The 14,977-nt window shown below is 39.1% G+C and overlaps 2 protein-coding genes across 2 annotated transcripts; both read right to left on the reverse strand.

Annotated features, from left to right (window-relative positions):
- Nucleotides 1–400: 400 nt before the first annotated feature.
- On the reverse strand, nucleotides 401–6,656 carry prelid3b (PRELI domain containing 3). Its single transcript, XM_062405711.1, has 6 exons — nucleotides 6,499–6,656; nucleotides 5,046–5,214; nucleotides 3,854–3,943; nucleotides 3,205–3,275; nucleotides 2,769–2,871; nucleotides 401–2,410 (listed from the first exon to the last, which is right to left on the reverse strand). Exons 1-6 carry the CDS (start codon nucleotides 6,528–6,530, stop codon nucleotides 2,297–2,299), a joined length of 579 nt encoding a protein of 192 aa, XP_062261695.1. The 5' UTR covers nucleotides 6,531–6,656; the 3' UTR covers nucleotides 401–2,296.
- Nucleotides 6,657–7,839: 1,183 nt separating this feature from the next.
- tubb1 (tubulin, beta 1 class VI) lies at nucleotides 7,840–11,269 on the reverse strand. Its single transcript, XM_062405725.1, has 4 exons — nucleotides 11,162–11,269; nucleotides 10,362–10,470; nucleotides 10,050–10,160; nucleotides 7,840–9,781 (listed from the first exon to the last, which is right to left on the reverse strand). Exons 1-4 carry the CDS (start codon nucleotides 11,216–11,218, stop codon nucleotides 8,670–8,672), a joined length of 1,389 nt encoding a protein of 462 aa, XP_062261709.1. The 5' UTR covers nucleotides 11,219–11,269; the 3' UTR covers nucleotides 7,840–8,669.
- Nucleotides 11,270–14,977: the final 3,708 nt, after the last annotated feature.

Below are 14,977 nucleotides of genomic sequence, written 5' to 3' on the forward strand. Positions count from 1 at the left end.
ATTGGCTGCAGGAATGCTCCGAATGCCCGCCTATTGGCTGGCGAAAGATAGTACCGACGGGAGGATCGTGACGTCACAGGAAATTCTCCAAACCAATAGATGGCGACAGTTTGACAGATAGACAGAGAGACAGCTAGAAAGATAGACAGATAGCCAAATAGACAGATAGATCGATAGAAGGATGGACAAATAGAAAGATATATATATATATAGATAGATAGATAGATAGATAGAAGGAAGGATAGATAGATAAAAGGACAGACAGACAGACAGACAGACAGACAGACAGACAGACAGACAGACAGACAGATAGATAGATAGAAGTATGGGCAGATAGAAGGATGGATAGCTATATCAAAAATACATATAAATGTAATAAAACAAAGGATTGGCACTGGTAGAAATTCAAACAACTTTATTTGAACCATTCTTTTCACATGTTTCTTTTCCTGCTTGTAAATTAAATAGAGCAACAATATATTAACTTTGGCCCGGGCCTTTAACGAGGTAGGACTTGACCTTCATTTCCTCAATGACATTACATGGAATCAATTGTAACCCAGGATGAAGTTGGAGGTCTGGCATGTTTAGTGTTTAGACTCTGATGATATATACAGACGTCATAGCTTCATACCCTTTCGTTGACAATGACTTTTGGAATGCATACATTCAAAGTGCATTTCTTGACCAAACCTAACAAGGGTGATCAAGCTACCATTTTGGCAGAAATGCACTGGAGATTTTTCACACAGGCCTCTTTGCTACTTGAACAATAAAATGACAACAGGAAAATACACACTCAATGTTAATACTGAACGCAACCTCAAAAACAGAGCATTTAACTTTCCGAATACATTCAGTAGCCAACAGCAACCTGGTCTGTTTTATTCTACCTAATTTGACAGGCTCCTGGCAAAGTGCTATAGTAAAAATGAAATATTTTCATTACATTGCCACATTCTGTAGATGGTGAAAACGTTTAACAGGGACCCAGACAAGATGCTTAAATTAATTATATCACACTTCTCAGTGGTCATCCAAACTGATTCCTTCTAAAAGGAAAACTCTTTCCCTAAATGAATATTCCGGTCACAGAATATACATATGAAACGTAAGTCTCAACCTTCTGTCATACGAAGACAGACCTTTATAAATGCACAGTGTAACCACATTTAATCTGTCAAACAGAAATACCAATTATTCATAAATGATCAGCTCCCTCAGCATGTGTAGCAGGTTCTCTTTGTTAGAATTCTTCATTTTGTAAGTGCAAATAAGAGTCACCTGCAAAGGTGTCACCCTTTACACTAAATGGACATGCTGAAGGAGCTCAGCTCAAACTGACTAACAATATCAATGGGCTTCAGTAAAACGTGATTTTACTATTACGCTTGTTTGTAGAGAGGCTTTTAGGAGGGTTTTGTACATAAAGTAATCCAAAACCTAAATATGGCGAGTACCTTGATCCCTTCATTCCTCTTAAATACTGTTAATATAACACATCATATCAAAATACAGTATCAATTCAGGCCTCTGTAAATGTCGCCTGGTACAGTGTCTTGTTATTACTGAGGTCCCACAAGAAAACATTGTTGAACTGATGGCCACAAATTAACCCGACTCAGAAACACTTCATCAACATCTCACTGTCAATGGCTGAGAGTATAACCCAATGTTTGCTCTGACACCTGAAGCCAGTTCCAAGAACCCTTGACACGCACTGCACTCGACAAAGCATTGTTTTCGGCCATCCCAAACGATTCCCTGACATCACTTCTCTAACCGTTTATTGCACCACAATTGTGTTTCTTCCAACTCAGTCGTTGTCAATACAGAGTTCACGCCACTGGCATGACTTCCAGGCATTCTGGGGCCTTTGGCAGGTGGAAACAAAGCCAGTAGTGTTTCTTTGTTTTTCATGCGAAGTGTGTCCTTTGGCACTTTTCACATGTTTTCAGTTCATCCACGTCTCTGTCGACGCTAGATGTTTCTGAACGCACAGATCACATGTTGTTAGAAGTTATCCCTGAGTGCATCGTCCACGCATTGCCCCAAAGTCTCTCATCAACACGGTCCTGCCAAGTGGCATCTCCGGAATAACTCTTCACAAAATCCCTTCATGATGCAGCGTGCTATCCGCATATCTAGTGTAGAAAGTATAATATATACTAAATGGAGGAATTAAATCATACAAAAGTAATCAGAGCAACATAACAGCACCAGGGCATCACAAAGGGAGAATGGTTGTACTGACATGCAGTTTCACTCAGACTCCAATGGCAAACAGTGGCAGGTGTTATTTCTCAGTGACGGCAGCGGCCATTGGCGTGCGTATCACACGTGCTGTTGCTGCCAGTTCCTCAATTTCTGCATTCAGTCGCCTGATTACCCACTCCATGGCATCACGGCCCTGAAAAAGAACAAATGTAAAGCATTAGTCAACCGGAGGAAACAAACGGAGAATAACATAAAGCTGGATAAACGAGAGAGCAGTGGTGGTCTACTTTGGGGTCAGGAACATTTCAAGGCTTCCAAAGATAAATTTGAGGGGTCACAGGCTGATTAAAAGTGATAAAGGTGTCAGTGTTCTTTACTTTAACTGAGTATTACAATAGAGCAGGAACATGATCCGTTACGACCTGAAACAACAAATGATGGTGCAGGACCTGACGATTTGTTGTTTACCACACTCAAGAGGAACTACCTGAAAAAGGCATAACAAACGTAAACAGGTCCCACTCAACATACAGTTTTGTGGGGTCACTCACCTTTCCAGCGTTCGCTGACATGGTGCTGGCCATGACTCCCTCCAAGTAACTGCTTAGACTGACACCTTTCACAGAGATGATGGCCTCCTGAGTCAGTATTGTTCTGAAGAAGAAGGGTTCTTTTTAATTTTCATTCATTTATTCAAACTTTATTTTAGGTAGAGACCAAATTTTTTAAGTGGCCGAACACAACAACAACAAAAAATCAAGCATCTGACAGACAGAAAATAAAATTTGATAAAAATGACAAGAAATGTTGAAAAAAAAACATCAAACAGGCCAAATGAGTAAAATCTTCAAATAAATTAAGCCTTTAAACTTTAAAGCGAAGCAATCATGGTCAAAAGTGACCTTTAACAACCTCAAAGGCCTGATTGTGAAAGAAACTTATGATTTATCACCATAATATTAAAAGTTCTAAACAGTAAAAACGTACTTCTCTGAATCCTCAGGATGTGGTTTGTACGTTAACTTCTCATCCACAGAAATCATGTTTGTGAAGGTGATCTACAGAGGCAATATAAGAAAACATAAATTAGTGAAAGTAAGAGACATTATGTCCTATCTCATATAAAAGGCCACAGCTGGAGCTGTCAAACATTGTTAAGAGGTGAGCTGTCAGCCTGTGGAACAAGCAGGACTTCATTCCAAGATACACCTCAAGTTTAATGTTTGTTCTCAGTCAGGTGAAAGCCACGAAAGGTGGATCTAGATGCATTGTGGGTGTTTGGGGTTGACAAATCCAAAATAGAACATGTTTAGTAGACAACTGAAAGGGTCTGATTATGTAGTTAAAAAATGTCCATCTTTAATAATTACATCTTGCTGAAACTCTGAGCAGTAATAAAATGAAAATCTATTGTTTTCCTGCTAATGTTATGTTGTGTATTAGTATCCTATTTACACTGCTTAGACATCAAGGTAATATAGTAGAGTAAATTAGCAATGTGTATTTGATGTCCAGTAGAATATGCCTGGGTGTTTACAGATATTTACTTTCAAGCATATTGAGGTCACACTCTTAACATGAATAAAGTCTCCACATTAAGCCAAACAAAGGGGATATTTTTTTGATAAATACTCACATTTGTGGACTTAAGTTCAAAACTTTTTTCTTTGGGATCCACAACCGAGTGCTCCTGAATATATGTGGATGTCCGTGAGCTGCCAATGATCTGAAAACCAACAAAGATAAACACTTTTTGTTACTAATTGAAAATAAGCATTTTTAACGATGAAATCATACTTTCCATTAATTGTTTATCATCTAATGAACTAACTTACCAAACTTCACATTCAAAATACTCATTATATCTTTAGTGGAAGCGCACCATAACCAGCTGAATTACATGAAAGTGAATCTGAACCTGTCTTTGCTGAATAAATTCCAAAACTATTTATATTTAATTCGTATTTATACTACATCTTAGCTTAATTTATTTGTCAATGTTTTTTATTTGTCTTTGGCTTAACGTACACACGTCACAGGAAGTTGTCCTCATCCAGTTTATACGCACACACACACACCGAGGCTCAGGGGTGATTTGCTTTGGCACAATCTGATTAAGGGTTATGTTATTAATGCGATCATTCACTGGGACAGTCTGTGTCGCAGTCTGTCCTTGGAATGAATAGGTGGCTCTTCACAGAAAGCAAAGGTCAATGCTAAACAACAGCCCCTTAGTGGAGAATGTTTATATAAGATAAAGTGAAAGGATATTATCCTCAATCCTCACTGTGGTCAGACAGTGGAAGAAAAGTGAAGTCCCTACTACATGCTGCAGACAGAGAGCCCCAGTGACTGCTCTGCCTTGTAGTGACCTCTACTTTTAGCCAAGCCATCACAAGGATGGAAAGTGACATCACACGCCGTCATGGGGTAAACCTCTGCAATGACAAAAATGGCACTACCATGTCCTGCACAACACGAGTCGTGGCAAAAAGCCCTGAACTCGTAGAGGCTCCAGTCAGCTCCCGTGACACCGACAGACAGAAATAGCCTCGCGGGTTGAGGTCAAGCGCAGTCGATGGAAAGCATTAACCTACCTATGAATCGGACTGAGGCTGTAACTGGATTCTCGTGTGCCGTTGAGTCGTCTGACTTTCAAAGTCAGTTCAAGCCGGTTTATCTTGAGCCCAGGCCGACATGTCAGGTCATGAGTTTCTCCACTCAGAGTCACATGTCTATATCTTAAGTTGCTACAGCAAGTTAGTAACTATAAAGCCAGACTACTGGCCGGTTCAAGTTTTGTTTATGTAAATTGGTTTGACACTCACAGATTTCACTATAGATGGAAGACCCCACTCTGTGCTGAGCAGTCGTTTACTGTGGAGGCGTCCCTGTTTGTCAATGTCTCTGTCCAGAACGTCCACGCCGACCACACTGGGATTCATGGGGTTGGGATACTTCTGCATAGCAGCCTTGGTCACTGTCTCCCAAGGATGGCTGTTGAAGGGGAAGCCAAAAAACAGAAACGACTGTAAAAATTCATACCAATGACCACAGAGAAAAGGTGCTTTTAACTGCATTGCATTGATGTAATTGCAGTTACTTTACACAGTAAGATTTAACATAAAAAAATATACTGACTTTTTGCTACCTAACTGTGTATTAAAATATTAATAATAATATCCAAAAGTATATCAAATAGTTCAAATTAGCTCCAACTTGACCATCCACAACAGTTATGAATCAATGGTTATAAAGGATTTACATAATAACATTCCACTTTCACTGATTCTCTTGTGATGAGAGTATGATTTGATCAAAGTCACACAACTTTCTCAGACACGAAATTGTCAAAAGATAGAATTTACTGATTATAATTGTCATGCTTCAAAGCAAAGATGATATCTTTGGAATTCGCTCAGTTGGTCAGTAAATCAAATCATCGGCCTATGATGGTGGATCATAAATCAGAGATCGAGATGTCAGATTGTTGATCGTGTTGGCAGCTGATCATGGACTGATGATTTCAACATGACTGCTTGACATACAATACGCCTACTCACATATTCTACCTAAAATAACTTTTAATTCGTATAAACAGATTCTACTTATCAACATGGCAAATACTGTTATTTTGCTGATGTTCTTAACGCAGCATCTATTGCACCTCTGTCGGTCCTGGGAGAGGGATCCATCACATGTGGCTCTATCTGAGGTTCTCAGTTTTTTTAGATCTAAGATCTCGCTTGTTATTAAGCCCTATATGAGACCCCATGACCATAGGCTTTACAAATAAAATATGAGTGCTTGATTTGATTGAATTAACACATCTGAGAGCACATAATGAAAGTATCAAATTGTCATAACGTTTCGATATTTATTGCGGTAACTAAATAAATACGGTATAAACGCACTTCAGTCGAACGTAGTGGTGGATGCTTGCCAGGGCGACTCGCCGGCTTTGCTCATTGACGCAGTCAGAGAAGATGTAGAGGAAAGGTCGCGCGCTGGGGGCTGGACCGACTGGTTACGCAATATTTCATCCTGCACGGACTCTTTCTATTCGCATTACCACGTTAATCTCGTAGTATTTCTAAATGTACGCTATAATGCTCTTTGTGCGTCCGTTCGTACGATGAGATATTCATTTAAAAAACGATGGGTTTCAACCCCGCGTCGGCGACGCTGTTAACCGGATTAAAGCCGGAGCTGTAGGTGACAGTGAACCTGTGACAACCAGGCTGATCTGACACCAGTGGACCGGGTTAACCGAACACTCACTTGAAGACGTGCTCCGAGGTCCAGATCTTCATAGCTGTAGCGGGGTTAGGAGAGCTGTCGGGCCGGGAGAAGTCTCGTGGATGAGCCGGTAGGACCAGGAGCTGACACCGAGTGAAGCTCCGCGGGTCTCCGCCTCCCGCTGTACCGGAGTGGCCACGTGACTGTGGGTGTGCAATTCACTTCCGGGAGAGGCGGCCATTCATGCCGGTCAACTTCAGTGACTGCAGGCGTGAGAGTGAGAAATAGAACATTTGGAATAATGCCCCAGAACTGATGAGAGAAGAAAACGGAGTCGGAGAGTCACATGAATATTGTTTAACGTGAAGTTGAAGCGTATTTTCTGTTCAGCTATGGAACTGGAGCTAAAAGGGTTATAGTCATTTAACCTCTGATGTTATACAATTCAGCTGAGTGAAGGTTGAGAGTGGTCCTGTGCAACCTTGGAGGAGTGACCTGACTGAGCACTGCTGCAAAATCACCACACATATTTCTTTTCTATTATCAGCTTTTTTCTTAAGTTGTTCCATTTGATACTACTTTATACTATAGCTAATTTTACCCCACCACATTATTTGAAGTTTTAGTTACAAGCAATGCTCCTTATTATTATAAGAATAACAAATAAACTATGATGTATTATATATTCAACTACACATCAATCACATTTATAACGTCATTAAAAGGTCCCCTTACCTTTAACCACTGCAACATTCAAGTGATGTTCATATTATTGCATCAATAACATATAATTCTGGGTTATTGGGCACAATGAGAAAGGAACCTTTCGGTACTTCCTTTGTGATTTCCTCCATTTGCTGGAGTTAAAACAAATTTAGAACTTGCATTTCTTCACTGTTGTATTTGGACTTGTATATTAAAACATCCAATTGTTTCTTCATTTTTACACTGTTGCATTATGGCGACAGCTCTGGCTGCAGACATCATGTTTTCAGTTTTTCGGTATGTCTTATTCTCACTTAATAATCTAATTTTACTTCTTCAGGATTCAAAATAATTATTTGAATGACATACGGTAAATGATCACTGCGGTTGAACAGTCCTGTAATGAGAGAGTGCAGATATTGTTTAATATCTAATGTTGTCATAGGTTTGACAAGTCAAAACGTTTGGGAGCCACTGGTCGTGCGAATGCTTTTTTAAATGAGTGGTGGTTTTCTTATCTCTTGCAATGCTGTTCAACAGGCACCACTAGTCCAGCCTGAGTTTAGCATGACAGCCTCTACATATGAGTTATGGGTCTTCATTACGCTCAACATCAGCAATCAGACAGAAGTATATTTCTGGATCACATGAAATAATATTTGTTAAAATGTATGTTTATGGAGTTTATTTATTTATATTGTTTCCTTTCTATGTTGGAACTTGAAGTAGTTTGCTCCCTGTGATGCAACACTGTCTTTGTCACCATGTAACCTACATTCACATGTGGGCTAAATGCAATTATCTTCTTTACCCCCGCCTCACCTCATATAGTTCATAAGTCTAGTCGGCTTTATTACAGTGTTGCAGGGACATGTCCACGTCCCCTGTGCTTATCTCAGAGGGCAGACACGCTGACCAAGTTATGTGTAATCTCAATGTACCAGAATTGTACCAGTGGAAGGAAACTGTGTGACAGCCAAGAACAGTATCCATGTCACTGTGCTGTCAGAGCACTGTCCATCACAGCACAGTAAGTCATTTTAAATGATAAGACAACATTGTGTTGTACTAAATGTACTCTTATTTGTTAGAAATCATCATTCTTTGGTTTAGCTGTTTTTAATTACTATTAAAATAATCAACACTACATGCAACATTTACCGCAGGTCAAGAAAAAAATTACAAACATCACATTCATTTTTTTGGAAGTAGATTATATAGCGGCATCATAACATAACATTTTACATACAAACATGCAAAGATGTTCATGATTCACAAATATATTCTATAAAACAAAAGATGATCCTCAAAAACAAATGTACAACCACACAAACATTTTAATAATACATAAAAAATGATAAGCACTATAATGTGAATATGTAAGCACATTTCAGCAAATAAAGGACATCTCAACCAACCAACCAACTGACCAACCAACCATCATTTAAACTTGAATAGTACATTTTTCAGATAACGCCAATTTTCACATCCTTGCATCCAGGTGTTTCCTATTCATCTACAGTTTCTGTGACAGTTTCCGTCACTTTAGTTGTCACTGATGATGAGGGTCCCTCCTCCTCTTCACATTCTGCTTCTGAATCTTGATCTGCAGTGGCATCTTGATACTGCTGGTACTCTGACACCAGGTCGTTGAGGTTCATCTCTGCCTCAGTGAACTCCATCTCATCCATACCTTCCCCTGTGTACCAGTGAAGAAAGGCTTTCCGTCTGAACATCAGGGAGAACTGCTCGCCCACGCGACGAAATATCTCCTGGATGGCAGTGTTATTACCAATGAAGGTGGAAGCCATTTTGAGGCCTCGGGGTGGGATGTCACACACGGCAACCTTGACATTATGTGGGATCCAGTCCACAAAATAGTTGGTGTTTTTCTGCTGGATTGCAAGCATTTGTTCGTCTACCTCTTTGGTTGACATTTTACCACGGAAGATACCTGCAACTGTAAGGTAGCGCCCTCGCCTTGGGTCGCACGCCACCATCATGTTGCGGGCATCAAACATTTGCTGCGTGAGCTCAGTCACCGAGACGGCTCTGTACTGTTGGCTGCCCCGGGCCGTCAGGGGAGCAAAGCCTGGCATGAAGAAGTGGAGGCGAGGGAAAGGCACCATGTTGACAGCCAGCTTCCTCAGGTCTGCGTTGAGCTGCCCGGGGAATCTCAGGGAGGTCGTGACCCCGCTCATGGTCAAAGAGACCAGGTGGTTGAGGTCCCCGTAAGTCGGTGTGGTCAGTTTCAGCGTACGGAAACAGATGTCATAGAGGGCCTCGTTGTCCAGGCAGAAGGTCTCGTCTGTGTTCTCCAGGAGTTGGTGGACCGACAGGGTAGCATTGTACGGCTCCACCACCGTGTCAGAGACTTTCGGGGACGGCATGACGCTGAAGGTGTTCATGATGCGGTCAGGGTACTCCTCTCGGATCTTGTTGATGATGAGGGTTCCCATGCCGGAGCCGGTACCACCCCCTAATGAGTGAACCAGCTGGAAGCCCTGCAGGCAGTCGCAGCTTTCGCTCTCATTCCTCACTCTGTCAATCACCTGCTCCACCAGCTCCGCTCCCTCCGTGTAGTGGCCCTTCGCCCAGTTATTGCCGGCTCCTGAGTTACCTGTAACACCAAAATAAAAGCTTGCAGGTTCATCTGATTCTGTCGCTTGTCTTAAAATATAAAGAGCTACAAAACACAAATGGTTTGAGACTTACTGAAACTAATATCATGTAATATAAAAGCAAAAAGCAAAAAGCAAAAAGCAAAAAGCAAAAAGCAAAAAGCAAAAAGCAAAAAGCAAAAAGCAAAAAGCAAAAAGCAAAGAGCAAAAAGCAAAGAGCAAAGAGCAAAAAGCAACTCTCACTGATTATTTAGATATTTGTCTCACCATGGATGAAATTGTCTGGCCTAAAAAGGGCTCCGATGCGGCTTCCCCTCACACTGTCCATGGTGCCGGGCTCTAGGTCCACAAGCAGGGCTCTGGGTACATATTTTCCACCTGGAGCAACAATGAAGAATTTTATCAATTTAGCCAGAAATGAGACGTAATTATGTATCCAAGGGTTAAAGTTTAAATACATGAAAAAAGTAGTAATAGTTGTAGTTGTACCATAGTAGTTAGGAAGAATTAGGAGGAAACTATAAAATATGTTGTTATATATATACATATACACATATACAGTACATCTTTTTTCTTTACCATATGCCTCACTGAAGTAGACATTGGCCCGCTCCAGCTGGAGGCTGCTGTCTCCCACATAGTTGCCTGTTGCATTGAGTCCATGTTCTTCACTGATCACTTCCCAAAACTATAGAAGGAAAGTCACAGATACAATAGTATCACATTTTTTTTAAAGCATATCACAAACAGGTTGCCTGTAGCAAAAACCTTTTAAAGTTCAGCTATTTAAAGAGATTAAATATTTTCTCAATGTGTCCAAGGTTTGAAACAATTACATTAATATGCAGATACAGTTAAAATATCATGTGTATCTTCTACTTTTGAACACTTTTTAACTGTTATTCTTGGATCTTTACATCACTTTTAAATCCCTCATGGGTTTAATTAAATTATATTAAACCTTAATGGAATGATATTTGATGTAATTGCAGATGTGCTACTTTGGCTTTAGCTGTACTATCTCATAGTTCCTGTTTCATTTTTTGTGGTAGCCATGATAAAAAATGACCCACCCATGCCAGTCGACTGTGGCCCTTATCTTATCCCTGAAAGCTTGACAGGAAACACCCAGTATCACTCACAACGGCTATTAGCAACATGCAAAGAACCAGTACATGTCAAAATATTGCTCATAACCAAACTTTAATGTGATGATATGTCATTTTGTCACTTAAATACATTCACTGTTGCAAATTACATTTAATTTCCCTTTATACAGTGACTTCAATCATTTTAGCAGGTATGGTGTTAGCAGTTTATATTCCGCTATTACTTAAAAATATTCTAATAATAAAAGAAAAGAAACTTTACTCTGTTACCTTCGAGCCGATCTGGTTTCCACATTGTCCGATTTGCAGATGCACAATTTCACGCATGATGCTTGGGGTACAGTACAAAGAGCAGCTGGGGGTCTTTGACAGGACACAGCCCTATAACCGCCCTTTTATAAAGTACCAGAAATGACGTCATCAGTGAGTCACTGCCGCCACTAGTTGATGCAGGGGCCCATGATATGATGCCCTGGTTTGGCACCGAGCTACTTGGTTGTGCTTTTGAATCATTAGCCTGTAGCTTGAGATCTTCAGATCAGGCACCACGAGGCTGAAGGGATGGTGACGGGGTCTTTACTGTCAGGGCCCCGAGCATCTGGAATAGTTCACATGAAAACCTCAGATTTGATACAGGACTGTCTGTTTTTTAATAAGCACTCAAAACTTACTTTTACCAAATTACTGTTATATGATTGTTCGCTTGTGTCTATAAAAAAATGAATTTCTTTAAATCTTAAATGTTTCAAATTTTAATTATGCTGTGTCACTCTCGTATTTTGTGTTTTTCATTTGAAATGATGTCTTGAACATGAACATGAAATTGTTTCAAAATCTGCAATGAGGCAATTTTCTACCTTTATCAAAGCAGGATATTTATGGCTTTATATAATATACATACTTCATTAGACTTGTAATAAATTAATCAGTATTTCTATGTTAGCTCTTTATGCAGTGGCATTAAATTGCCCTAAAATGGACAGTTGTTTGGGCGTTCTGTTTGAGGGATGCTACCACCTAGAGGACTAACCGACCCATAACATGATGTAGCTGGATTTTAGAATATCTAGAGGTGGTCGTTTTCATTTGTAAATGTTAACATGTCCTTGTGTTCGCATTTATTTAAAGGGATTACATATGTCTAAAGATAGAATAGAATTTTACGATAATCACATTGAAAAGCATAATGGCCTTTGAGGCTTACATACTGTATCGTCACATTAAGGTTCATTGTATATTTACAAGGATTACAAATTTGCAGCAGTTTATCTGACCAAATCTATACCAAAGCTATAAATTAAAATTAGATTTTGATTAAGTATGATTTTGTTTTGGTAGGAAAGACACTCAAACAGGATTTAAATAAGTACATATAACTGTCTGTACCAATGTATGTCTATATCTTCTGTCTGTGTGTATTTGCAGCATAATTTATTTAATTATTTAATGTCATTTGAAGTTCACAAGGCCAAGAGTTAAAGATAAGACTGTATAACTGTGCCTGACAAAGTAATCCAACACTAAGAACAGTATCATGATTATAGGTACTGACATTTACAACCCTCTGAAACAGGAGCAAGACGTCCAGACTGAAAAAGACACAAAACAACAAAAACTGCAAACCACATAGTGTAGAACCTGATACTTAAAACTTATTCTTGTGGTTTGTAAAGTTTTATTTTGGGAAGCTCTACACATATTTGTGTACTATTTAAGACTTGTTATTTTAATTGTGCCTTTTTGTCATTGTTTTGTTTCCCTTTGTTGTTGGTTTGCATCTCTGTGGTCATTCTGTGGTTTTGACCTTCTTTGTTGTTGGTTTGCATTTCTTTATTATTGTTTTATGTGTCGTTGCAGTTACTTGATTGACTTTGTAACAACAAATGTCAAAAGTCACCTCAAAGAGATACACAGGCCATTCACATATACATCTATGGTTATCAAATAAAAATGTTATTCTGAAAACTCTCTATTAATGCCACAGTCTAGGCTCGTCTATTTTTCACTACCAACTTCTTTTATAGTTTCCAAGACATTCCACAAAGTTCATGTGTTCCCAGGTAAACCAGTGAAACTAGTTCACGAGTGAACCAGATACTAAGGCCTTCAGGAAAGAAGACAAATGTTCTTTTCTGAGCAGAAGAACGTTTAAGCTTATTGTTCTGGAAGATGTGATTATCATTTATTACAACAAGCTAAATTCTTGGATTTAACAGATTTCCGACTTTACTCCTTCAAGTGTCTGCTTGGGTTCATTTGACAGCCACAGTAGCATTTAGTTGTCATTGATGACCTTTGTGTGTTTTGCCCTGAGCTTCTTTCCCATGTCTTTTGAAGTGTGGAGGGAGGTGTTTGTGTGCACGCATTTGTTTGTGTGTGTGCATGTGCACATAGGTGTTTGCTAGTCTATACAGTACATGCATCTGTGACTGTATGATTTGTGATGCACACAGTTTGCATGCTGACATGTTAAAGGTAAAGGAGGAAAAGCCACAGAGACTTAACGAATGAAAAACTATATTCAGATCATAAATGGGTTGAACTGACAGGAGTTCTGGATTTTATTCAAAGTAATGCATGTTTATTTAACAATATACTTGAGTTCATGGAAACTCTTAAGTCAATTAAATCTAAATATGTCAATCCATGATATGAATACTGTGTGTTATACGTGAAGCCAAAGATTTGTGGCACGGAAACTATTCCAAGGTTCATTTCTACCCAACCAAAGATATTGTTGAGGTTACACATTGAACAATATGTGATATGTTACTATTATTTTGTATTATTACAAAAACAATTACATAGAAAACAATTCAGGCAATACAATCTCTAAAATCATAACAAAACATCTACAGTTCAATGAAACACAACTTATCAAGAAATAAGTTCTGTCTAAAATATAAGTTTTAAAACAAGACCTTGACAAAGGCTCTACGAGACCAAGAAACAAGGGGTTGTGGTTTATATCGTACTTTATGAATTCCCATTCCAAAGATATTTAAACGTATCATGTAGAAATTAAAGAGAGTAAACCTGAGACTTTTGTGGTCCCTGGGAATCTACAGCTCCTGGGCAGTTGAACATGAGGTTTCAATTTAATTCAAATTGATTGTATTTGTGTAGCACCAAATCCTAATAAACATTATCTCAAGGCACTTTACATTGTAGGTCAAGACCATAACAAATTATAGAGAAACCCAACAGTTCCCTCAATGATCAAGCACTTTGATGACTAACAGAAAAATCTCCCTTATTAACTGGAAGACACCTCAAGCAGGTTTGATGGGTGAGTTACAAGCCCACAGCTAAGACTTCACTGATCAATACATCTGGTTATTGGTCAAGATATATTCATAGACATAAAACTGTTGTTGTGTCTGCTATCAACTCTCTCACAGTAAACTATTTACAAGCTGAGATATCCTATTTAACCTGAACCTGTCCTACTACCTGTCCAGTTAACTGTCTGGGACAATACTGAGTTGTATTGTACATATTTACAGATATTTTCTGTAACTTATTTGACAGGTTTTCGGTGTTATTGATTAAGGCCTTCTGGGTGTATTGGTTGATTATCATGTTGCTTCAAAGAGGGCGCCTCTCCCCTTCTGTACCTCTGCTTCATGACGCTCCGGGCAATCATGTGATTCGTCCCTGCGTCAAGCGACAACGAGGAGAGAACCGGAAACAACCTCAGCTCAACTTCAAACTAAAAGCATCACATTTCCCTTGCATTCATAAATGCAAAGATGCTGAATGTTTGTGGAGTCATCTCTTCAATTTGAGTCACCTGACATAATTTCTTTCTATTCATAGTCGTATATTATAAAAGAGTGTTAACCTTTAAATATCAAGGTTTATAAATGATAAAAAGGTACTCATAGTGTACATATATCACAATACTTTCATGAAAATAAAGATCTTGTGTTTGGAACATTTGCATTTGAATGTTTTTCAGGAGTTGGGATGAGTCTATAATTGAAAATGATTTTATTTATAGTAGTATGAAATACAATAAATTGATTGAAGTGATCCACGTGGGCACCCGGATCCGATGGAGGATATCCAAGGACATTTAAGCTA

This window comes from Platichthys flesus, chromosome 2 (genome assembly GCF_949316205.1).
Source record: "Platichthys flesus chromosome 2, fPlaFle2.1, whole genome shotgun sequence".
Taxonomy (NCBI): Eukaryota; Metazoa; Chordata; class Actinopteri; order Pleuronectiformes; family Pleuronectidae; genus Platichthys; species Platichthys flesus.

Coding starts and splice junctions, on each gene's coding strand:
- prelid3b (XM_062405711.1), bottom strand. CDS start 6,530: ATGAAGATCTGGACCTCGGAGCACGTCTTCAA. Junction 3,276..3,853: donor TTGAACTTAAGTCCACAAAT/GTGAGTATTTAT, acceptor TTGCCTCTGTAG/ATCACCTTCACAAACATGAT. Junction 2,411..2,768: donor TGTCAGCGAACGCTGGAAAG/GTGAGTGACCCC, acceptor GTTCTTTTTCAG/GGCCGTGATGCCATGGAGTG.
- tubb1 (XM_062405725.1), bottom strand. CDS start 11,218: ATGCGTGAAATTGTGCATCTGCAAATCGGACAATGTGGAAACCAGATC. Junction 10,161..10,361: donor CTACTTCAGTGAGGCATATG/GTAAAGAAAAAA, acceptor TTGTTGCTCCAG/GTGGAAAATATGTACCCAGA. Junction 9,782..10,049: donor GCCAGACAATTTCATCCATG/GTGAGACAAATA, acceptor TTGGTGTTACAG/GTAACTCAGGAGCCGGCAAT.